The following is a 25,995-nucleotide window of genomic DNA, read 5'->3' on the forward strand; positions in this document are numbered from 1 at the left end:
ATTTAGTGAATATTTTTATCTTATTATGTACAAAACCGTATAGGTTTTCTGCTTGTTTACAATGCATTTCACAGAACTAGTGATTGTTTACGTTATGTGCTTCAGGTGGTCAGGACATGCCTTTTTCATATCCTTTCAGGTATGCTCCCAATTCCACAATGCAGTTGTAAGCATAATAAACCGGACATTGCAATTAAAGAGGGATGACACAGAATACTGGGATGGCAAATCTTGCCTTGTGCCCTAACATCTTCCCTAGTATTCCTTTGGTAAGCACAGATAAACCTGACTGTGGCTAACAAAACGTACAGGGTCTTATGACATTTCTAAAAATATGCCTGTTTCTCACAAGTGACCCGAACTCCAGCAACAAACTCTTAAGTACACTTGGAAACAGATAATATAGAAAATAATTTACTTTTCCCCATACGTATAATTTATTTTAAATTGTATTCATCTTTGTTTTCTTCACAGGAAAAACAGGTAAACAAGAATTGTTTACATCAAACAGCTAATGTGCTTCTATTTAGGCAGAACTGTGAAAAAACCAAAGTATCTTCTAAATGTATGTAAAAGGAAAGAGAATTTATGAAAAAATACACATAATTTTAATCAATAACTTATTTGGGGTAGAGAACCTGTTCATTAAAAGGTATCAGAAGCATAGTAAAGATTTATAGCTTAAGCATTAGAGGTCCACATATAGAAGAAATACAACCAGTTTTCTTGATGGCAAGAAGAACATTAGGAAACATAATACAGCAAGAGTTACATTACAGTGAAACCTACACATCACTGATAGATATTTCCTCAAAGAAAACTGTCAGTCTTTTCAAAGTAAATACGTAATGTTTTTGCAGATGTTAGGGACATCTCACAATTTTTGTGAAATAACAGATATTTGTGCAGTTAGGTTATACATGACAAATGTTACACTTTTTTAACTCAGCTGTTAAAGGACTATCTCCAGTGTATCAATTGTATCTCCTCAAATTCAAATACAATGACTAACATTTAACACTGAAAAGAAAACAAGACAGAAAGAAATACCATAGTAAATTAATATGCTTTTCATACCTAGTATAACACCGAGCATATTTAAAGAAGATACATAATTAATTTCATAATATTCTTGTAAATTCAGCCTTCAGTGACCTGTATTTCAAAACAGAATCTGACAAAACAGAAATCTCTTACACAGTCAAACGTTACAAAGGCTTTGAATAAAGTTCTGCATTTTGAGAGGTTTGGGGAAACATCCTGAAAAAAGCAGAACATTTCTCAGCTGTGTCCTTCAGTAAAATGCACAACACGCTTGGCTAAGAAGGAATAAAGGAGCAACGCTTTTCTGTTGACAAAAGGCTTTTTTGCTCTCCCAGTCCAAATCTTCCAAGAGAAACCATAGTCCCCTCCATGCCCCCCATCACGAACTATTCTAAAACAAGCCAAAAAGCCCCATGACCTGGACCTCTTGTCTAATGCTGGCATCCTCAAGTTATTGAAGCTGAAGAAAAATTCACTTTTAAACAGGGACTATTAGAAATAGAAAAGCTATGGTAGCTTGAAAGAATTTAAACTACTTCTACATGTCCTCGTAAATATTTAGTCCATTTCTGCCTGTGGGAAATACCATGATATTTTTACTGAAAAAAGACAGAACTTAGAGAGTGTGATAACAAAACTCACTTAGTCTTCACTAAAAGCAGCTTGTGTGAAAACATCAAGGATATACTCAACCTTCAAAGAGTAGAGCTAAACTTAACATGCTAAGTATCTATGATTTACATAAAACAGAAGGACAATAACAGAAAACCTGCACTTATCCAGACCAAGAGACTCAATATTTTTTGACACAGATGTCAATGGGGGTACTGAAATAAACCACAGAAATTTCCTGAAGATGGAATAGCATTGAAATGAATAAAAGTACTTGGTGCAGTGTTTAATGCAGATAGAGCAAACTCCAAACTGCAAACAGACTGACAATATGCTGTTTGTGATAAATACATCTCCCATATGCTTAATTTGCACTATTCAACTGGAATTCAGTTTTGACAACATTTACAAGCACCTATTCTCAAAGCGAATATACAAATACAAAGCTTGGGACAATTTAAACCCAGAAGCAAAAACAAACTAAAGAATGGAAGAAAAGGGTGTTCTTCAACTTCGTCAATACCAGCAACATCATATGGACGTAAACTAGGTGCCCCAGTAATATGAGAAAAGTATGGACATGAGAAGGGAACAGAGTAAATAAACTTTCAAACTTGGCCTGTCAAATTTCTCAAATTTTCTCCGATACAGTAAAATACTGAGCTCACCCTCTTGCCATAAAATACCACCTCAACCTTTATTCAGGAAAAAGTTTCTGCTGACTTGAATATTACATTGCCTTGATAAATTATTCTCAAGATTTCTCCCAAAAATTTCAAACGAACACTAAGAACCAAAATGGTTTTATTTCTAGTAAATAATAAAATCTCAGAAACAAATCTAAAATGTATTTTATCTTCAACCACGGGTAAGGACCTGATTTTCTTTCTAAAGTTCCCATTTACAGATCTCATTTTCCTGCTCAGCAAAATGAAAACATAATTTTTACTAAAGCTGTCAGTATTGTAATCTAGATCTATGGACTAAAAATCAAACACTGGCTTCTTCTGGTCATATATGATCTTTCAAAATAAAAAAATCAGAACTTGAATTCGAACACATCTGATGTCAAAACACATCCTTACTTACAAATATACTGAAGTCATACCCGGATCTGACTTTAATTTGTATAAGCTCTTGCTAAATACTGTCTATAGCAGCCTCTCAGAGCTACAATATATTCACATATCAGTGGACAAAGTGATAAAAAGACTTTTGGACTGTAACAAGGAATACCTTCCTCATATAAAAAATGTATTCTGCCTTTGATCTACTAGAGGTACTCCTTGGCTAGAAGCTCCCGGGTGGCAGATGTGGTGTCAAAACCAAGACGTGGACTTAAAAAGAAGACAAGTGTAGTAAAAAGTGGTACTTCAGAGTAATTTTTCAGGCCATATATTCAAAATGTAAACTTTGTGATGTGTTGTTTTTTCTGTTAATTATTCCCTCTGAACATCTCCATTTTTAGGATCTCCTGTTCTCAGAAATAAGTTAATAGCTGTACTTTCAGGAGTTCAGGAAGTAGAAGTGAGGGAGCTCAAGGAGATTAAGATTCAAAGAAACAAACTGGATTAAGGGCATGTTTTAGTCCAGAGTTCCCAGACTCAAGCATCAGAGAAAGGCTGCCAGCGTACCTAGGGAGCGTATTATCCAACACAGTCATTCTGGTGCTCTCAAACCCTGATTCCAGAGTGGCAATAAAAACAGGAACTTTCAGCTACTGAACCATATTTCTTTTTGAAATACATAATAAAATAGTATATATGACTGTACATGTTAGTGTTGAAATTCTAGAGAGGGATCACCCTTCTGCACTCTGGCATTCAGGAGTTGCTTGCACATTTCTGGCTTTTTTTCCCTCTGAATAAAATCTGTGAGAGTCGCATGGGTTCCTTCCGCAAATCCACAGTTTTTTTGTTTGTACCTCTGCATACTTTAAAAACTTTAAAGCATATTAATACCTTAATTTTAATAATTTTGTTAAATTACATGTTGGAAATTACTTTGATTTGGGTATTTTTTACAAAGTACAGCTATGTGACTTGTATTGAATTTATGAGACTTCTGGCAGCTAAATTTCTAAGCACTCATTTGAAAAGAATAAATGATTAATTACAGATGTGTTGTAGAAACACCAGTTATCCTATAGGAGAAGATGGACATATTTCATTAGAGATTGGAAAAATTAAGATGAGCAGTAGTAAGTAGTGGGATAAAGAGTTACTTTACAGATACTTGCTCGCTCCGAAACTTAAGAGCGTTCTCTCACACATTGCCCTATTCACCTATTACATCCTATTCTGTATTCCAATCTATCATACGGTTTTAATTAATTTTAAGCAAACATTTCTTGTCAGTTCTGAAATTTGCCTAGCATCACTAGGCACTGGGTGATGCCGCAAAACACTGACACAGCCCTGCTCTTCAGGAGAGGGACAAACGACAACTATGTTCAGAAAGAGTCTGAGAACAGATTAGTAATAAATCAGCAGTATATCACTAAGTAAGGAATGCAGGGTTATTACTTTCTTATAGCTACATCAGTCAGAGACTTAACAGTTCTATAGCTTGTTACGATGTCCATTTCTGTAAATTTTGAAGAGTAGTACTCTAACTTCCAAGCAATTTCTACTTGCCTTTCGAGTACCAGTGTGTTAATAAAAAGACAAAAACACTGTAGCACAATCCTATTACAACTATTATAATGAACCAGAAATTGTGCTTTTGATGTTGAGTCTTTGAACTGTTTTTCTTTGAAATTTAGTTATAAAACATACAAATCTACCACAGAGAATGCAGCTTATCCAGAGGGAACAATACCAAAAGGGATTTTTGGAGAGGAAAAAAAGACTATGAAAGACAGTACATATTTTCCCTTGTCTCTTAATATTTTACCAAAAAATGTTGAGTCCTATGAGCACAGGCCTAAATGGATATAATTATTTTAAGCTACACACAAATAAAACAAAGATATCAATATTTAAATGCAAATTTAATATAATCCATCATCATACCTTGTTATGCGTCTGAGTTTGTCCAACCAGGATAAGGATATTTGATGAGATAATAGACAGGCAGAAATTGATTAGAATTATTGACCTCTCAGATCTGATGTACCTGTTCAAATAAACAAAGAGAGGGTACAATTTTTCTAAAAGGAAAACAACTAGAAAGTCATACAAAGCTTTGATGCAATTCTTGTATTAAATATTGGAGATACTCTGAAAGGGAAGCACTCTCTTTCAAGTGTTCCAATAGAATATCAGGGACCTATCACATTACAAACACAGGAACTGTGATATTTTGATAGATATTCTGCAATTCTCTCTTAGTATCTTGGTATTTTTTAAAAATAATCTATCAATGCTTCTTTTAAAAACTGCTGGTAACACTGTTCTAACACCATACTGATAATGAAGAGCTTGCATGCATTTGTATCAGGAACTTCTATGCTCTCTGCTCGTCCCTGGGAATATCCACAGCTGGCACAGACCACTCACAATAACTAACTTCAGCAAAAATATGGTGATTTACATAAACAGCAAATCTGGTCCACAACGCATAAATAAAATGCAGGTTGGTTGATGATATTACAGCAGATGATATTACATTTTGAAACACGTTATTGGGATAATGATAACATTAAACTTGAATTTCCACCACATTTAAGAAATAATTTGTATGAAGAAACAATAATACTGCAATATCTTCATCTTCATAATATCTAATGCTAAAAAATAGTTCCGTTTGTACAGAGGTTAAATTATAGCAGTGAGCATCACAGAGTTTCTTTTGCAAACATCATATTCATTTTACAAGTATGTTTAGGATGAAAAAGTCAAATACTGTTATCACCTATTTCCTTACAAGATGCAAATGTTCTCATTTTTCTATATACAGCCTTTTATGTGCTACAGGACAGAAAGGGAATGATTATGGTTTCAAATGAAGTAACTTACTGACCTATTTTCAGAGGTGTAACAGAGTAAATGTTGACTACTGAAGCAAATGAAAGTTAAGGGTGCTCAGTTCCTCTGAAGACCGTGCTATATGTTGATATATTTTATGACCTATACTTACAGCTTAGTTAATATTGCTGCCTCCTCCTGAGCTGTACCCCCATAACTGACACTCTGAGGAGGTCATAACAGGGGGTCCTGAACCCACGAGAAATGCTGAGCTTTGGACACGAAACGAATTGTAGCCCTTTTTGCTCAGCTACCTTTTAAGTAATACAGCATTACATTTTTCAGTTGAGAAGACAGAACAACCCTGATACCACCATCCACATTTTTCCTTAAAATGTAGGAATCTTGCTAAGGCTGGTTCTATGTTTTTGCAAACAAAAAGTTTAGACAGAAAGTCTAGTGCCTTTGTCTGAACAGTCAGTATGCTGCTACTTTCTAACTTGGTAGCTATTGATTCACCCGGGCCAGTTCCCAACACTGAGTATCTATGGTCTATAAAGGATCTTAGTGGTTGGGTAAATGCAGTGCAAGCAGCAGCTCATAGCACTGACTCAAGCTAGGGAGGTTTTAGTTTTTCTGACAGCTCGGTATTGACGAAGGGAAAGGAAGGGAAGGGAAGGCTGAATATTTGACTGACACTGAACTTATTTTTCAGTTGGAATTTTCAGTTGGGGGGATCAAATCAATCAACCATAAAAGAATGCTCACAGAGGCCTTCTTTGGACCAGAACACCTCTACCTTATATCACTTCTAAACAGGCCCTGCCATTCAAAGGGAAGACGGGTGTTCCAAAATATAAATACAGACATAGGGTCAAAATATCAAATTTCTCCCTACTCCTAGATTTATAAAAATAAGCGTATATATTTATAAGTTTCAGTGTCTATCTTCCCCCTTTGGTTGGTTACTATGTGCTCTTGAAAAACGTGTTGAAGGCACATTTTAATGATTCAAATGACAGGCACTCACTGGACATAATACTTTCCAAATATTTCACTGATAGAACACGGAGATCTAGATGAGTTCTTTTTTCTTCAGCTGGATGTAGAACTCGCATTATTCCATAACACATCACATATATTTTTTTCTCAGCTTGGAAGTTGCCATAATCATAGGATCATAGAATCATAGAATCATAACATCATAGCATCATAGACTGGGTTGGGTTGGAAGGGACCTTTAAAGATCATCTAGTTCCAACCCCCCCTGCCATGGGCAGGGACACCTCCCACTAGACCATGCTACTCGAAGCCCCATGCAACCTGGCCTTGAACACTTCCAGGGACAGGGCATCCACAGTTCCTCTGGGCAACCTGGGTCAGTGTCTCACCACCCTCATCGTAAAAAAAAATTCTTCCTTATATTTAATCTAAATAATGGAGAAGACCAGTTCCACTGAGCGTGACAGTATTTCCATCCAAGTGCTAAATATATCAGGGAGTGCAAAAATAACACTACAATTCTTCAGATGGGAATTATATCCTGAAATACTCTCATTCTTAGTTTTGACAGACAAGAACTGTTAATTCTTATACTCTTTTTATTGCAACTTATGTAACTAGACATTCTATATTCATTATATGTATGTCTAATCCTGTGAGTCTGTGGCTGCATGAGAGAGTGAAAGAGAAAAGCATGTAAAATTATCAAGCCACTTCTAAAAGTAAAATTCCATTGGTTGATTTTACATTACTCAAAGTTATTTGTTATTTTCTCCTTGTGTTTCTTCTTACTTGCTTAAGAACCTATCTTTCTGTTATTATGGAAAAAAGTTAAATGAGAACCCATGTTCACTTTAAAAAAATGTTATTACTTCACATGACTTTTCCTCTTACTTTTCTATTTCTTCCACACTAACACATCATTTCTCAAATGAATTTTCTCCATAAATATCTATTTCAGTTTTGAGTCAATCTAATATTTTAGTACAGTAAACTCAGGATGGAAAGACTGGAATGTACCACCACACTATTTGAGACTACTTTAGTTTGTGGTCTTCACTGAAACCTCTTGCAGAAGTGGATAAACTGGAAATCAGTTGACTGAGTCTCCCTAAATCTGCAATATCTGATGTGACACTTTATATGTTATTTTTATAACTCAGAATTTTTTTTTCAAATGTAAATGGCGGAAAAGCATTCCAAGGTATAGGCCAGAAGCCTTACATGAAATATATCATATATAAGAATCCTGTAAAATCTTTATTAACACTATGAATACCCCGCTGAAAGAGCATTACCATTCACACTCAAGAGGAGAAAGAGAAGAGTGGGCTCCACCATCACCAGTAGGCCAAAAGAGTAAAACTAATCAATCACATCAACAAATTTAGGAGCCAAAGCATGTACTACATTTTACTTAATTTTTTCTTTTCCAAATAATAAACGTTGCATCTAATGCTCTCTTTACAGTTTAATTCAACTAAATATAGCTACGTATTCACATCCAGCTTTGTCAATCCATTACATACCTCCATAGTGCTGCATAGACAACTGCTAGGGTGATCAAGGCCAAGCATGAGAGACCACTGCCTACTATTAAGGTCACTGAGGGTGTACCAGATGATTCCATGATCTGTAGGTTACAACAGATAACCATGAAGGAAACCATCCTCCAGCAATTAAAACAACAAGTCAAAAGACAAAAAAGAGCAATAAGAACAAAATGATAAAAGCAGCCACACTATCACAGATAGCTTCAGTAATATTACTTATGTAGCAGAAGTCAACCTAATTCCAAAACTGATCCATACATAACTCTGAGATCTGTTCAATTATTGCTACATCCGTCAGAGGCCTTTGAGCTTCAAAATGCCTTAAAATAGCTGCATTTTGAAAAATAAAGTAAGTAGTAATATTACAGTATAATAGGAAACTATGATGTTAGCACGTTTCAACCACACTCCAGTTAAAATTAATTAAAATATATATTTGTCTTGAGAAACAGCAATATTTAAATTGTATATTAAACAAACTGCTTGGTTTCTCTGCAATATATTAAAGATCATTTAGTATTTTGTCCCAGAATTTTGTTCATGCTTGTTGAGAATTACCAAACTTTCTGACTTTTAATAACTTTGACTTCAACCCACTATTCTCACACACTTAATTTCCTTGGGCCTCTGATTGTCTAGAAGGAATGGGAAGATATCTATGGCAACAATATCATAAGCCTTCTGTAAAGATGCTGGAAATTTATAATTATTTCATTTGAAGTCTGTGTGTTAATAAGAAATGAAAATAAATAAATGACCTTGGAAACAAACCAACTTTCCCTGCCGTAAAAGAAACTATTATCGTCAGCTATCAGGTAAGGTTTTTCTTCTGTGTGTATATGGGCTCATGTTCTGAAATAGACATGATATTTGCTAATACAAATGGAAAAAAATTACATCTAAAAGTTTGTCTGTTTACAAAATGCTTTTTAAAGCCTTAGGGATATATTGTAAATTACATTTTGTCAAGGTATCTTTTGTCACCCAAAATAGGGGGTAAGACTGATGTACTTTTAGGCCAGATTTCAGGCAGAAAGTAACATTTTATTTCAATCACTTTTTTCCAAACTGGTCTACTTTGCTATTACAAAGAGTCTGATCACACGTTTCCAAAACCAGGAAAATGAAATCATGCCTTAGCAGGATAACTTCACAAATATCTGCTTTTTAGCTATTTTTACATTCAATAATACTGGGAGTGTCTGCTTATACACTTAATGTCCCCTCTTTCTCATGAAAACTTGATTATTTTTCTTACACCGTATCAATAGACTACATAGAAAATCTGGGCTGAAAATGTCCAATGCAGATCTGCAATCTGTTTAACTACAGTATCTAGGGGTTTCCTACCAAGAGCAACAATAAAGCCCTGTACATTCCCCTGGAAAGGCTTGCAACCTTTAAAAAGCTTGTTAAGTTGCTAATTGTTCAATACAAAAGTTTTCAACACATTTGCATCACAATCAGAAGGCTTTCTCTGAAAAATCCAGAGTCTGAGAACACGCAAATTTCACCAGGATTTAGTTGTATCACAGAATCTGGAATATCATTTCTCTGAGACACTGTAGACACCAGGAGACTAACATTTGCCTACCTGCAGTATTAAACAATTCCTCAACGCACCCTCTGAAATATACCTGAGAGAAAAGCTCGACCAGCTCCCCCCTCCCCCAACCCCCCCTCCCCGCTATTGCCTTTTGCATTAAACCAGGATTTTTTTTTTTTTTCCTCCCCGCTTTGTTACTTACTATTTCTCTAGGTTGCTGAGCCAAAATGGCGAAGGTAGAGAGACGATCACATAAGCATTTCGTATGGGATGCATCGGTAAGCACAGTTTTACATCCCTGGGTAGACCAGGTTCCCAAAGAGTCGTTCCTGCAAAGGAGAGAGAGAAGGAAGCGGGGGGGGGGGGGGGGGGGGAGGAAGGGCGGGAAGGGAAGGAAATCGGGATAATTACTCCTGACGGCCCATTCCGTGCGCAGACAATGCGGTGTAACCGCGAGGAGCGAGCCGCGCAGCCCCGGGCGGCGGAGCGGTGCTTGTGGCGGGGCAGGAGCGGGCCGGGCGGGGAGCGGGGCGCGGCGCTGCGCCCAGCCGCCAGGAGCTGTCCGGCGCGGCGGTGCTGACAGCCCGGCGCGCTGCGCTGCGCTGCGCGGAGCCCCGCCAGCCGCGGCAGCAGCCGCCCCCTGCGCTGCCAGCCACCTCCGAGCCCCACCAGAGCACTGCGAAAAACTCATCGGAGGAAGAGGGGGAGGCTTTTCCTCTCCCTCTTTTTTTTATTTTTTTTTTTCCCCCTTTTCCTACCGGTGCTGTTTCTGGCCCTTTTGTAAAAAAAAAAAAAATGTGGTGGTCTGTAGTTGTAGTGTCTTTTCTTTTTTTCTTTTTTTTTTTTTTTTTTCTTTTTTCCCACCCCCTCTCTCCTGTGTGTGGCTAGTTTAAAGGCAGATGGTTCTCAAACGTCTATCTGGGTTATGCCAGTTAGACCTAGACATGCCAGATCTTCTGTTCTGATGGCTATTTTTGCTGAGGATTTGGGGGCTTTTTGGTTGTTGTTTTTAGTACTCAAACCTTAGAAATTTCACCCTGGAAACGGCAGCATCAGATGCCTCCAACTCTTGCCTTAGCTCCAGCAGAGGGGTGGATTTCAGTACAGCAGCACACAACATCACCAAAGAGACACACGAGTTCGCCCTCCAGACATCACTCAGTCAACTCACCGTTCCCTAGCTCCCTCCCACTTCTCCATTTCTTTTTCTTGGGGTGGCAGCACCACACTAACCCCAAGCCAAAGTGATCATTTGCTGGCACCTCTTGCCAACCGCCACTAAACAAAACAAGGTGATTAACACAGCACAGCCCCCCCCCCCCCCCCCCCGGTTAAACTAGACATTCAATATGCTAATGCAAGGTCTGAAACCCACCCCAGCAAACAATAAAAATGGTATCAACCCACGTTTTCTTTGTGTGGGCAAGGAGAGGGAGAGACAAAAAATCATCTCTCCCTTTTCCTGAACTGCAATGGAGGAGGGAAAATAATTTCTACAGGAAAGAGGGGTTGGTTTCAACTAAATCACACCTATTATTTTTATATATGTTATGTTTAGAGAACAACAATTCTTTCTCTCCCTCCTTTCAACGTTCAGGGACCAACTGCAGCGACTGCTGCCAACAGCAGTGTGAGCGCTGTCAATTCCTGTCCATTTCACCTCAGGTCACTAAATGACTTGAAAAAAGGAAAAAAGAAAGCCAAAGAAATAAGGTGGGGGGAATAATAATTTCCAGTCCCTGTGATCACCCTAGTTTCACCTCTTCTGCCTCAACAACCCATCTTTTTGTGCGATTCTCTACACCAGGATCCTCATGCAAAGGCAATTTGTTCTCCCAAGCCTGCTGTCAGAGGAGAGTAGGAGAGTTCACCCCAGCCCACGCTGGAATTTTCTGCCACTAGTTTTTGAACACACACCAGATGTAACAAACAACAACTGAGAGAAACAATTGAGTGAAAATCACCAATTCTTCAAGACACTAAAGCTGTCTATTGGCTTTCCTTCACAAATTGTGTCTTTCAGAGAGCCACAGGCTAAATCAACATCCGTTTTGAAAAATATAGTAACATATTCTAAATTCTGAAGCATTATCTTCTGGATAACAACCAATTTATTTTATTAGCTTTCCTGTCTCTTATCTTATTGTGACACATAGTTAAGGCCAAATGAAATGCATTTATCTGTGCTGATTAAATATTAAGGAATGATAGCTGAAGAGAAATTGACATGTTTTAAAACAAAAGGATGGTATTATTCATCCTGAGAATAAGATTTAATATATTGAATTCACCCTATGCTGAAAAGCAGTGCATACCCAATACATACAACTAGCGCTAAATCCTTGCAGATGGTGTCCAATGCACAGTTAGACAAGTCCTAATTATAGAAGGTAGACAACCGCAGACACCACTTTAATTTAAAACAAAACATCTGTTACAATTATAATTATGTTATGTTAGTATAAATCATGGGCTGTCCACCAGGTTTACAGGGACTCTTCTTCAAGTCACTCATGCAAGCACAAAATTCCAGTCACACATTAGCAGAGCAGTTCACTGTTGGACTATATCTCCAGGTATTATGAATACACTACCTGTTCTGCAAAACTTCTTGCATACTACTGAAAATTCCAGTTTCCAAAAGCACTCTGAAATGAAGAAAGTGCTCTAATTGAATTTGACAATAAGACATCTATCGACACGGCAGGAGCAGAGTCAGTCTAATAAGGGCACTTTTTACTTCTCATTGTTCATTTTTTCAGTTATACGCTTCAATTTCTTGACTACCAGCATTATATTTGAATATGTAACAGATGAAAATTCAGTGATTAAATATGGTCTATCTTTCTCTTCTAACCAGTTACAAAAAAAATAAAAATCACCTCATAAATAAATATATTTGTAGCCTGTTGAAATGATGGCTGACAGAAGCTGTGCAGAATGTTATACTAAGTCCATGAAGGAGAAGGAATAATGAGCAGAATCCAGAAGAAACGTGTAACTGCAATTTGTTGCATGATGCTCATGCCTGTAGAACAGTAAATGTATGATTACTAACTCACTTAGAGATGCCAGACATTTTGACTTGCCAACATAAAATCAGTATTTGGTTTTAGCTATAAAGTAAATAAGGAATGGAAGTATGGAGTCAAAACAGATTTATTTTATTTAGTACATCTCAATGTCACACTTTTTATGAAGTCCTCCATCTATGATCTCTCCCTCTTTATAATACAACTTTTCTGGGTCAATAAGAATCTATCCCATATTTGGAAGTTTCTTTCCTTTTTGGTCTGTTTTTTTTTTGTTTTGTTTTTTGTTTTTTTAACTATGTGTCTAATGTTTAGGGTTACCATATGAATATGTAAGAGGGCACCTATTATTCCTGTGGATCTTTCTTATTATGCAGAAGCTATAAAGGTGTGACAGGCACTAACAACACATGTTCTATTTATATCAAGGAAAATTATCAAATTGAATATATGTACCAAATATAGATGTAGGTTCATGCCCATTGTTGGCAATTTTGTACTGTTCCACTGAGTTACAGATGACTTAATCAACCTGGCAGAATTCCCATGATATAAGGAAAGGAATTCCCAAGAAGCATAGATTCACCATTGCAGATCCTGTGTCATCCTGCAGCTGAGGAAGGGAAAAAATCAGGGGAAGCAGGGAAGTAGGGGAAAAAGTCTAATTAGGATGTAATTTGGGCACATGGATCTGTGGCTAATATGGCATAAGCACCAAAAAACCTCTGCTTATGAGTGTGTCTGCAGAGTAGTCTTACAGTTAGAGGTATGCTGGAGTGCCTTTTCAAGACCCTTTCAGAATTTAATGTAAAATTCTTAGCTCTAATCAAGAATTGGGAATGCAATGAAAATGATGGCCAAACGACGTACAGAAAAGTATTTTAATTGTGAATGAAAATATAGCAGAAATAATGTGATTTTTACTCTTTAAAAATGTGTTACGCAATCTTGCATGATATGTAAGTGATGCTCACTACCAAAACCAATGACTGTCTCAGATATTGAAATGGAAATGTAGTTTATAGGATAGGAGTATTTTTGTAGAATAAAAGATTCATTCACAGACACAACTGCCAATCTGACGCAGACCGATGGTCAAGCTACCTTTGATATGCTAGTGGTTATGTTTCCCTTATTTTGCGGTATTTTTCCTGGTCTCATCACTTGGTTTACCACTTACTACTGACATATTTTGTTAAAATTAATAATATACATCTTACTAATTGCATTGTTTTGTCTACTTTAACATATTGATGAATAAAAATCAGCTATGACATTGCTGTCAAAGCCACTCACTTAGTAAAGGACTTCACCTCATAATTTACACTGTCTACCTTATTACTTTTTTTTTTTTGGAGGGAGATGCCATGACACAGAGAAAAAGGAAGTTAGCAATACTGTTAGCTATTTTCTTTATACTGGCAACTAGTGAGCCAAGTAGTTACCTGGGTTTTGATCATCATGAATGAAGAGTTAACTTCTAGGCTATGCATATAAGACAGTAGCTTACTTTAGTAATTTCTTTGATGGTTGATATCTGTGGTTAAACTGGGATGAGAAACCTTTTTGACCATTAAGTTCCATTACATAAATAACAGTAAACTACACAGAAGTTAAGAAATTATAGTATTATTTCTCCTGAGATAATTTTAATTCTCCCCACTTCTAGGGTGTGTACATTACTTTACACTTTTTTCTGTTCAACTAGGTGCTGTTTTTCCTTTAGGACAGACTTTGGTATTCCAACTCTGTTCTCAGTAAACAATGACATATAATGATGAGAAGCACAGGGAAAATGCAAACGTAAGAATATTTTAGCCTAGCAAAAGACAAGAAATAAACTCATGGCCTTTATGACTAGCAAATTATGTACATCATTTGCCTGTTCAGATGTGCTGGCTGGCACATTAGTGAAGATAAAGACCTTCCAACACCTGCTTCCTTCTTTACACCTTCTTCACAAAATCCCATGGAAGCCATAGGGAAGGCTCAACTGCAGGAGTCTCCTTTCAGTTGTGCGTGTCCATATGTCCGAGACATGACCTAACTCTTAGTATGCATAATTTCTACTGTGATCAATATTATCCCTACTAGTAGTATATGGCAACATCTGGTTTATCTCCAGTTTTTCCTAAAGTAAAAAAAAAAAAAAACCAACCAAAAAAAAAAAAAAAAACCCCACCAAAACCCAAACGAACCAAACGAACCACACAAGCAAAAAAAAAAGAAAAATTCCACAAAGAAAAGGTGGATGCAAACACAATTTGCTTAATAATCTCACATATAAAATGATAGTTACCAAAGTATTGTTTATCCTGAAATTGCTAATATGATTAACATTATGCCATTATGACTTGAGGCTTTTTTCCCTCTTACACAATTTAGAAAAAACTAACACATGAAATCATGGAAAAAAAAAAATAGAATGGATAAAAATAAATGCCTTATGACTACATGTCTAAAATACTGCAAATGTCCCAAAAAAGATGTCTGAATTTGTGTGATATTAGAAGAAAAAGCTGGGTGATGAATATCTTGGAACTGGATCTCCAACCAGAATGCTATGGGAAGTTCATTTTCCTAAAATATAAGGCCACTTTTCCAATTCAGGCATTGAATTGTTTATATTTCCTCAATGACATACTTGTGAATTTATTATTTTGACAAAGAAAGTAGAAATCCTTGAAAAATTAATTTTCTTGCTGATATTTATATCAAAAATAAATCCTATTTGAATAATTTTTTTTTTTTGTAAAACAAATGTGCATCTGGGCTGGAAACCAAGTTTTATTCCAATGTGATTTAAACCAGATGAGATATTAAACCCTAAAAAACAGGTTTTATAACAGAGCCGTTGTAGTTATAAGCATATGTTGTTACATTAACTTTCTAATAACGTACAAGTCATAGAAAGGTCCGAGGGAAGATCAAAAATTGCCTTAGTTTTCAGTTTGTCTACTATATACAAATGATTCATCAAAAGGGGAGCTATGGAAGTGAGTATTAACTCTTTATAACTTTCCTGTCCATGCAGTTTAGGGCATGATCTAGTGCACAATGGGCATAAGCTGTGCTGTAATCAACAGTTGCCCTGTCATTAGCATACTGCAAGTGTGTCAAAGCGGAAAAGGAAAAGAAATTCTAAAGGGCTGATATGACAGAACCAGGATGAAACAAATACTAGGAGCTTCCTGCCTTCTACAGCAGAGTTCTTGATTACTGGTACTCTGTACTACTGCTATAACTCAGACTTATTATTGGAATCACAGAATCCATTCATGTTTTTTAATAACTTCAGACAAACTACACTCATTCAGCTCTATTTCTGTATTTTAAGGAGCGTAATGGATGGACATTCAAGTAAAAGCATTCACCCCTCTTTCCCAAGATTATAGAGAAAATCTCCTAAGAGCATGAGTATTGGTGCCTAAAAAAAAAAAAAAAATTCAGGGAAAACAATCACTTTCCATAGCTTCATCTCTGTCTGACCCTTTAGATGCCCTCAGAGAAAGTAGCACAGGATTAAGTACTGGGCGTTCCTGCTACGTACATGCTGGCAAAGAATGTGGGTGTATGATAAGGATTTATTAGAACTATGACTTCTTTCCCCATGGACCTCCAGAAGGAATGGAGCACAGAAGAGGCTACACTACCCTTCCAGGATATCTTGTCCCCAAGATGATAATTTCCTAGAAATTACAGGAAGCAACAGATGGGTATTTCTTAGTTTCATAAACCCAATAATAATTGAAACAAACCGGTCAACGCTACTACGAATTCTACAGTGAATTGCTGTCTCCCTTCCTTCCCAATGAGGTCTCATTTCTTTAGTAGCAGTCTGTATGCTAGTTTTGTCTTGCATTTCAATACAGTTTTGCTACGTTTTTTCACTGTGAAAGGGAGATATACCTGATAATGTTGAATGACCAAAACATCAAGGATCATGTTACATTTTCCAAGCATGCATTACTTAACTGTGCATATGTTTACACTCTTCATTTAAGTTTCTGTATGACATATTTAGTTTCTTGGGGCAAAGTCATATAGACACTTGCTATATTAAAATGTATATTCTCAAAGTTTCCAGTAGTGAGTTTAGTATCATTTCGGATATGTCTAAAATTGCCTAATTTCAACTAAGTTAATTCTATAGGATAACTATCAGATATTTAGTAGGAAAAAATAGCATTCAACCAATATTTTATTAGCTTTCACTCCTCAAAAAAATCAGTAAAATCTTTTACATTGGTTTGTTCAGATTACAAATATTTATGTAGATTTATGGTGATCAATGGAAAATTTCCCACGTAGTGTTTTCCCAACGATCAACTTGTGAAATCTTTCACACTCTACTATTATTCACAGGGATTCCTAGCAAAAAAGAGTCCTTGTATATTGTATTTTGCCAGGGGCTGGAAAAGATTAGTGACTCATAAGTCTGTCTTGTCTCTGAAGAACCTCAGGCTTCACATATATTCCTTCATACCTCAGGTACATGACTAAGAACCCTCCTGGTTATCAGCTTCTCCTCCCCTGGACCTTGTGATACCACTTGCTGCTCCTGCACAATCCTACTGTGTATCCTGCAACCGGTATCTGTTGGGTTCTCTGAAGAGCAGGCTGTGGAGCCATGGCAACTGGAGACAACCAGAGCTAAGTTATCTCCGTGTCCATTTTTAAAGAAAGAAAGAAATACTTTTTGCTGTCCACTTACACTTTGAAAATAAACCTAACTTAAACAAGGCTGAGATAAAACAAACAAACAAACAAAAAATAGGACACAGTTACAAATGTTTATAAGACACAAACAAAGAAATAAAACACAACTGACATTTGCTCTACTGACACAGGGATTATGTCAGCAGTATCTCTCCCCTTTTATTCAGCTGTTATTCTGCAAGATTTCCTAAACATTCAGTTTATAAAGAGTTCTGTTTTCTGTATACATTAGGCCTCAGGCTATGTCCTTTTCCTTGTGCAAGATCCTTGCTTTTCATAACCAATCCTCTTCCGTAAATCCTCCCTAGGAGTCTAAACAGATCTAATCTGTTTTTCCTCAAATGGATTGATTTCCTTCTTATTTGGGAGATAGTCTGCCCATCCCTCTTAGTTTCGGTTTGGTTTTTTCCTTAGAGATGTCTCTTTGTTAGATCAGATGTTATCTTGTGTACCTGACTGGCCAATTAACAACTGTTTCAATATGAGTAATGCTTATCTCCCCATTCTCTCTTTGGTGAGTCAGAGTGCACCCTGACTGAACCTGCACCAAATCTTTTATTGGTCACCAGACTGCACATGAAAAACTCCATTTGATACAAATACCTCAATAGGACAAAGGCATATATTGGCTATTGGCTCTTGACTGAGATCAAGCACAGAGTAATTAGCCAGTTTGAGGAGGCAAGGGGTTTGTAGTGAGTGATGCTTAGCATCTTAGGTTGGATATCTTTTCTTCAGTGAAAACTGCAAACTCTAACAAATTCTATAAATTCAGTTAATTACAAATTCTAAAAGTGAGTAATCTTTGCCTTTCAGACAATCAGTATTTAGTTATAATATGAGACAATAGGACTAATGGTGAACAGAGGGAATTAGAAAAGTTTCCTTATTCCCAAATGCCCTACAGCCTGGAGATCTGGTCATTCCTTCTGAAAAGGTTCTGAATTTTGCAAGCACAGATGAGACCTCACCTTTAGTAAGTCTCTCCTGTCCTGGGTGAATTTTCTAACCATTGAACTATTGGACAAAAGAACTGCAGGATAGTGTCTTCATACACATGATGTCCATGTTTTATGTAGCAGCCAATTTACTGCTAAGTCAAGGCCACAGTCAAGAATGACAGAGGGAGACCTGTTTACATATCTTGATGAGAGTTATTGCTGAGGTTCTTCTGAGCATATTAGAATTACGACTTGGTTGCCAAGCAACTTAACATAAAATGCATAAAATGCATACAACTCTGGATTCTCCAGAGTTGTATGGTGTCTGGAAAGGGTATCTGATAAAATCCATTAAGGACTGAGGTACCTATAGTGGCAGGTATCTGCTTATCACATAGAATCACAGAATGATATGGGGTTGGAAGGGACCTCTGGAGATCATCCCCATGCCAAAGCAGGTCCATCCAGAGCAGGTTGCACAGGAATGTGTCCAGGCAGGTTTTGAATGTCTCCAGAGAAGGAGACTCCACCACCTCCCTGGGCAGCCTCTTCCAGGGCTCTGCCACCCTCAAAGTAAGGAAGTTCCTCCTCATGTTTAGATGGAACTTCTTATGTTCAAGTCTGTGCCCATCACCTCTTGTCCTGTCACTGGGAACCACTGAAAAAAGACTGGCTCCATCCTCTTGACACCCACCCTTTAAGTGACATTGATCAGATTCCCCCTCAGTCTTCTCCAGACTAAAAAGCCCCAAGTCCCCCAGCCTTTCCTCATCAGAGAGATGCTCCAGGCCCATAATCATCTTTGCCCTCTGCTGTACCCTCTCCAGCAGTTCCCTGTCCTTCTGGAACTGGGGAGCCCAGAACTGGACACAGTGCTCCAGATGGGGCCTCACCAGGGCGGAGCAGAGGGGCAGGATGACCTCCCTCGACCTGCTGGTCACACTCTTCCTGATGCACCCCAGGATGCCATTGGCCTTCTTGGCCACAAGGGCACATTGCTGGCTCGTGAGCATCCTGTTGTCCACCAGAACTCCCAGGTCTTTCTCCTCAGAGCTGCTCTCCAGCAGGTCAGCCCCCAACCTGTCCTGGTGCCGGGGGTTATTCCTCCCCAGGTGAAGCACCCTACACTTGCCCTTGTTGAATTTCATCAGGTTCCTCTCTGCCCAACTCTCCAGCCTGTCCAGGTCTCACTGTATGGTGGCACAGCCCTCTGGCGCGTCAGCCACCCCTCCCAGATTTGTATCATCAACAAACTTCACCAAGACTTTATTAAAATGGGGCAATGCATCACATCTGTGCAAGCAGTTGAGATGCAGTGACTTTGTATATGTTTAGCTGATAGCAAACATAACGCTATGTAGCTAAACCCAAAGCTTTCTTACAGCGTTGTTTATGATCTCATTAAAAACAAAAACTAAACAACCCAGATGTTGCTAAAGCTGATAAATATAAGCTGTACGTTGAAAACTCTATAATTCAAATTCTATGACATTATAAAGTAATGCACATTTTTGTCTTAACGCTTATTTTTTTTAAGATGTGGGAAAATCATTGTGACTATAAAGGCAAATAAAGTCAAGTACAGATTTAGGAAATGGTGACTTTCAAGTTAAAAGAAAAAGAAGACATAAGAGACACGTCCTTAATTTATATTTTAGACTTTTTTAAGTCCTGGGTCTTAGCCCTGACGTTCTTGCCTTTCAGTAAGGCTTATTACCTTAGGACTTATTAATGTGTCCGCGCAGCTTCCAGACTCAAAATAGTTTGAATGTAGCCACTTTGGAGTGCAGTTATGTGAGCTACTGCTCATCTGAATCTTTCTCTGTGGCTGTATTTACTGACCAACTGCCCAGTAAAGCAATTACACCTAACTGACACACTTTTCAATATCAGTTCACACGTGTGTAACAGTAGTGTTGCCTAAAACAAAGTCAGCTGATAATGATAATCTTCGGAGATAACACTAAACGGTTTCACTGTGTTTTTTGCTGGGAGTGCTGAGTACAGAGGCTAGAAGAACGAGGTGTGCATTACACTGCATCACAACACATGAAAACAGATGTTTTCATATTTTCTGGAAAATGCTGGGAAAAGAATGAGGGTCTGCACTGTGCCATGTGTGAATTTTATGTACCAGGGATAATGCTGACTCAGTAGTGTCAGGGCATGTGTTGCAGAGGAGGCCACTGTGGTGCTCAAAGTCCAGTGGATTCTGTGGACATGCTCTGAATTTGATGTGCATATGTGCAATGTGTCTGATGCATTCACAATGCAACAATTTGCATTTGTAATAACAATATATCTGGAAGTCCCAGAAAAATTTACTGCACTTAACAGTAGCAATACAGGACGCAAGTCCTCTTTCTCCTCTCATATATCCATTTCAGTGAGTCATGTGTCAGTTGTCAACTAGATTGTGTGTTTAGACAAATGTGACTGCTGGCATTAAAAGCTACATAAATGGTTTAAGAGACTGGATAAGCATTTTTATTTCACAGTCTAAAAAAAATGGGACAGAGAAGGTATCAGGGAGTATGTGCCTTAACCAGATGCCAAAAAAGCTCTTCTGGATGAATGAGAAAACCTTACTAGCCTATTTACTTTCTTCCATCTCCTGAGAATATTTTTTGTTTGTGTGTGGCTTCCTTGTGGGAAACAAGACAAGAATTCCCAGTGGTGCAGGGGTTGTAATAATGGGCTTGTCTTCTGTGGACTGTCAAAGTTGGTGTACTCCTCAGCCTTCAGGTATGGTAGAAAATGACTGAAAAGTTTTCCCAGAATAATCAATGTTACACTAATGGTCTAACCAAATTACATAGCACCTTTCAGCTGAAAGCCTTAAAACAGAGACAGACGGCATCATCCTGCGTCTCAACATGAGGCACTGGAAAATTTAGAGGTAGCCCTATGACTCAAGAACAAAAAAAAATGTGAAGGTAAATTACTTCTAGGCTAAAAAGAAAATGCAACCAAATACAGTGCTATATTCATTTCCTTCTATTTCTATATGGAGGTCTCATACACTATTTTTGATACAGCACTGTATCATATTGAATATTGAAAGTATACGTATCTAAAAACATCACATCACATGTCTGTGATGTGTCACATAGATGTGGCATGCTTTAGTTGAAAACTCCAAATCTGAAGTGCTTTTCCCTTCAAGTGCCTTCCCTTGCAACATAGCGTTGCAAGTAGAAACTGCTACAGCGTCTTCTTACACTTCAAAGCAATTTGCATTCTGTTATGTTCTCATGCTACTTGATGCTTTAAAAGTGCAATAAATAAAGAATACAATTAATTTAGATTACACTACTTGATCTGAATTATATACAGACTACTTAGTACATGAAGCTTATTAGCTAGAATATATCTCCTAGAAATTACATAATGAGGACACCAAGCTGAGTGGTGCAGTCAGCATGCCAGAGGGTCGGGATGTCATCCGGAGGGACCTGGACAAGCTAGAGAGGTGGGCCTGTGCAAACCTCATGAAGTTCAACAAGTCCAAGTACAAGGTCCTGCACATGGGTTGGGACAATCCTCGTTATCAGTACAGGCTGGGGGATGTTGTGATAGAGAGCAGTCCTGTGGAAAAGGACTTAGGGGTACTGGTGGACGAAAAGCTGGACATGAGCCAACAATGTGCACTCACAGCCCAGAAGGCCAATTGCATCCTGGGTTGCATCAAAAGAAGCATGTCCAGCAGATCAAGGGAGGTGATTCTTCCCCTCTACTCTGGTCTTGTGAGATCCCACCTGGAGTACTGTGTCCAGCTCTGGAGTCCCCAGCACAAGAAGGACGTGGACCTGTTGGAGTGTGTTCAGAGGAGGGCCATGAGAATAATCAGAGGGATGGAGCACCTCTCCCTATGAGGACAGGCTGAGAGAGTTGGGGTTGTTCAGCCTGGAGAAGAGAAGGCTCCGGGGAGACCTTGTAGCAGCCTTCCATTACCTGAAGGGGCCTACAAGAAAGTGGGGGAGGGACTGCTTGCAAGAGCATGTAGCAAAAGGACGAGGGGCAATGGTTTTAAACTAAAGCAGGGTAGGTTTAGATTAGACATTAGGAAGAAGTTCTTTGCAACGAGGGTGGTGAGACACTGGGATGGGTTGGGTTACCCAGAGAGGTGCTGGAGGCCATCCCTGGAGGCATTCAAGGTCAGACTTGATGAGGCTCTGAGCAATCCGATCTAGTTAAAGATGTCCCTGCTTACTGCAGGGGGGTTGGACTAGATGACCTTTAAAGATCCCTTTCAACCCAACACATTCTATGATTCTATGAGTGCAATTGCAACCACTGTCTGTGCATGTATAGTATTCAGGGAATGTCATGAATCCACTTCGTGTCAGGGCATGCTCTGTATTGAATGGACCTGCCAACTTCAATGGAGTATAACTCACATCAGAACCTGGCGCTATATTTTGATCTCTCTGACAGTTAAATGATATCTAAAATTACATACAGGCAAACAAATTTTTATTGACTATGCTTTGTAGAAAACTTATGTGTGTATTTTAATTCAAAGATGCTAGAGCATGACAAGCGCATGATGTGTTCTTCAGTTATATTAGTTTTCAGCAGGGGTTTGGTAATAGCAAAACAGAAAATATGACTAAAAAAGGCTACAGTATGCCCACATTTTGAACACAGTATGTAGTTCTGTTCTCTTCCTAACTCAAACAGATCTAGTGGAATTAGGAAAGCTATAGGAAAAGGGAAAGAGGTGACAGAACATATGAGAAAGCTTCCATAAGGTAGACTCTTCCCTGGTCTGGGTAAGAGATGGTCAAGGGAGATCTGATAACGGCCTGTAAGAGTGCCACGGTGAAAATGAACCAGAAATGATTGTTTGTAACTCCCTACAATATAAGATTTAGGGGCATTAAATGAAATTATTAGGCTGTATATTCAAAACAAACAATAGGAGGCATTTTTTCTCACAGGGAGTAGTTAAACTGTGGAAATCATTGCCACAGGAGGTTACAAATGACAGAAGATTATGTAAACTGAAAGAGTGATTAGATAAATTCACAGACAAAAAAATCTTTTAAGGCTACAGCACACAAAGATAAAAAAAAAATCTGACTGTTCATCACAAACCTGTTGTAATTTAGAAGGCATACCAGGGGAATTTCTACTGAACGAGTACCTTGTTCTGAAGCACTCCTCCAGGCACCTGTTAACAGCCACTGTGGCAGGCAGGATGCTGGGGCTAGACTAATCTTTCGTCTGTTCAGACCAGCTTATACTTTTAACTATTACTCTTGGTCTCAAGATTTTGCGTTCAATATAACCACATCTCAGTTTGCTGGTTGTTCCACATTGCATATGCATATATTACACCCAAAACATACTGCTGAGACAGCGGTATCATAGCTGAGCCTCAGTATAGTGTTGAGGTACTATGACATCCTAAATTTACAAATTGAATTTCTTGGCACCACATAAACAGACATTGAATAGAATTAAATCTTTATTACTTTGCATTAACGTTTTATCTGATGTGAGAGAGATTTTCTGATTTCCTTATTTTTATGGTATAGAATTGGGATTTCACAAGTGTAGTCGCATCCTGAAATATTTCACAGTATTCTATTAAGATAGATAGAATATGTATATATGTGTATATATATACAGTAGACATACGTAACAGTTTTGCAGTGGTGATACTTGTTATTGTACCTCATCTGATTTTGATACACTTCATAAGGTCTACTTTTAGATTTACCTTAACGATGGCTTCACACTTTTTAGTCTGTGCGTGATCTTAACTGCTAAGCACTTAGGAAAATATTTGCATCTTTTCTTCACAATGTTGCCTTTCTGTATATAAAATTATACCTCCTGACCCTTGGAATGGTTAAGTTTTAATCCCAAGCCAGTAATATCTATTCTGTATTTAAAAATGTCACTGCTTTTAAGTCCAATACCTCACAGTCCTGTAGGGCTAGAGGCAGTAACTTGTAAAGGGAAAAATTCTCAACTTTCCAATTGGACACGCAGACCTTGCTTCTAACCCTGCAGGGTTGTCAGCTATCAAACTCTGAAGTCATGATATTTTAAAGAAAATGTACGGAGGAGTTATAGGAACAGAAAATCATTTTTAGCTTACTTTAGAAAGTTTTTATTGCTCTTTTTTGCCCTATGTTTTCAATGAGTAAGATATCTAGTTTTACAGGTGGATGCGTATGAAAATAGTACTAGCGAATGTTTTAAAGAGTCTAACTTATTCTAAAGGCCGTATGATATAAATTCATGCAAGGATGTTAGCACTTGTGGGAAAATGGAGGAATGAAACACTCAAGGTCAGAAATACAGAAAGAATGGCCTCAGCTGCAACTTTTCTTATGGTTGTGTTTTAATGTCTAATGCCTTTTTATCTTTCAGACCATCTTACATCAAAATCAATTACAGTGATTGCAGCATTAGTTGAATTAAGCCATCCTTCATTTTCAATGATATGTTAGTTAATACCAGTATGTAGTACAATGCAAATTGGAATTTCTTACAGATTCCTACAAAAGAGCTATTGCAATACTAGTACCAATACTTTATTTTTTAGACAGAATTAATTCCAATTCTAGTGAACTGATTTCCTTCAAAGTTGTTTGTTTTTAACTTTGGTAATGATGGTAATGAAACTCTGGAATGATTTTCTCTCTGTAACAAAATTATTTTAAAATTCAGATTTTTAGTGTAGGAAATGGAATAAAAAAATGCCACAATCCATTGCTTCTCTAAGACCATGATTCAGCATAATATTTAAATATGTCTATTACTTCCTCTGCCAGTGATTTCAGCAGATTTATTCTTCCACTCAAAGGTAGTCACATGCTCAACTTCCTTGTGAAATCACAGCCCTTTCCATCTCAGTAACACAAAATATCTATGAATTAAGCTCCAAAACAGGCCTTTAAAGTAAGTAAGGATCCCTGGTCACATATGCCAGATGGCGAAATTCCGTGCTGCTGTACAAGATAATCAGAGCAGATCCTTCTGTCCTTTAAATCATAACAATCTTTAAAAAATTTAAAGACTATACATTCTACATTGTAACTTGGGCTATGGAAGATCTTTCTTCTTGAATCGATTAGTCATTCAAATGATTTATGATTATAGTATCAGTATACTTTGTATTAATCATATAAATTATTTTTCATGAATAAATTCATACTACATCAAATAAAACACTGTAAACATATTTATGTTAACTGAGTATCTTTTTGCAACGCTTAGAATTAGAAATCCATTCCAACTCAAATGCAAATAATATTCATAATCACAGGAACATACCTTTCTATCAAAACATGTTTTCAAGCTCACTCTGTACATATAACGTAATTCCTTTCCCTTATCAGCCCCTCCCCTACAATTTCTAAAAGAAAAATGACTGATAAATCATCTTGTAATGTCCATGATTTAGAACTATTTGGCTTGATGTTTCTCAAATACTGCAGTTCCCAAGAGAAGTCACTTGAAGTCCAGAGTACCTACACAAGGTCAAGACTACCACTTCTGTTGAATATCCAGGAGAAGATTCCTCTTTATTTGTTTGTTGACAACACCAATAGACAATTAAACATTTGCTAGAAGTTGCAAAAAAACGTTTCTTTGTTAAGCAAAGTTCATGTTGACATT

General features: G+C 37.6%; 1 protein-coding gene across 1 annotated transcript in view; it reads right to left on the bottom strand.

Annotated features, from left to right (window-relative positions):
- The window catches only part of ADGRB3 (adhesion G protein-coupled receptor B3), a 491,554-nt gene that overhangs the window by 98,439 nt on the left and 367,120 nt on the right, over nucleotides 1–25,995 (bottom strand). The window contains exons 16-18 of the mRNA XM_074154077.1: nucleotides 9,868–9,994; nucleotides 8,096–8,199; nucleotides 4,671–4,773 (exon numbers count right to left, since the gene is read on the bottom strand). Of these exons, the coding sequence (XP_074010178.1) occupies nucleotides 4,671–4,773; nucleotides 8,096–8,199; nucleotides 9,868–9,994 (334 nt within the window). The remainder of the gene's footprint in view (nucleotides 1–4,670; nucleotides 4,774–8,095; nucleotides 8,200–9,867; nucleotides 9,995–25,995) is intronic.

This window comes from Numenius arquata, chromosome 9, assembly GCF_964106895.1.
Source record: "Numenius arquata chromosome 9, bNumArq3.hap1.1, whole genome shotgun sequence".
Classification (NCBI taxonomy): Eukaryota; Metazoa; Chordata; class Aves; order Charadriiformes; family Scolopacidae; genus Numenius; species Numenius arquata.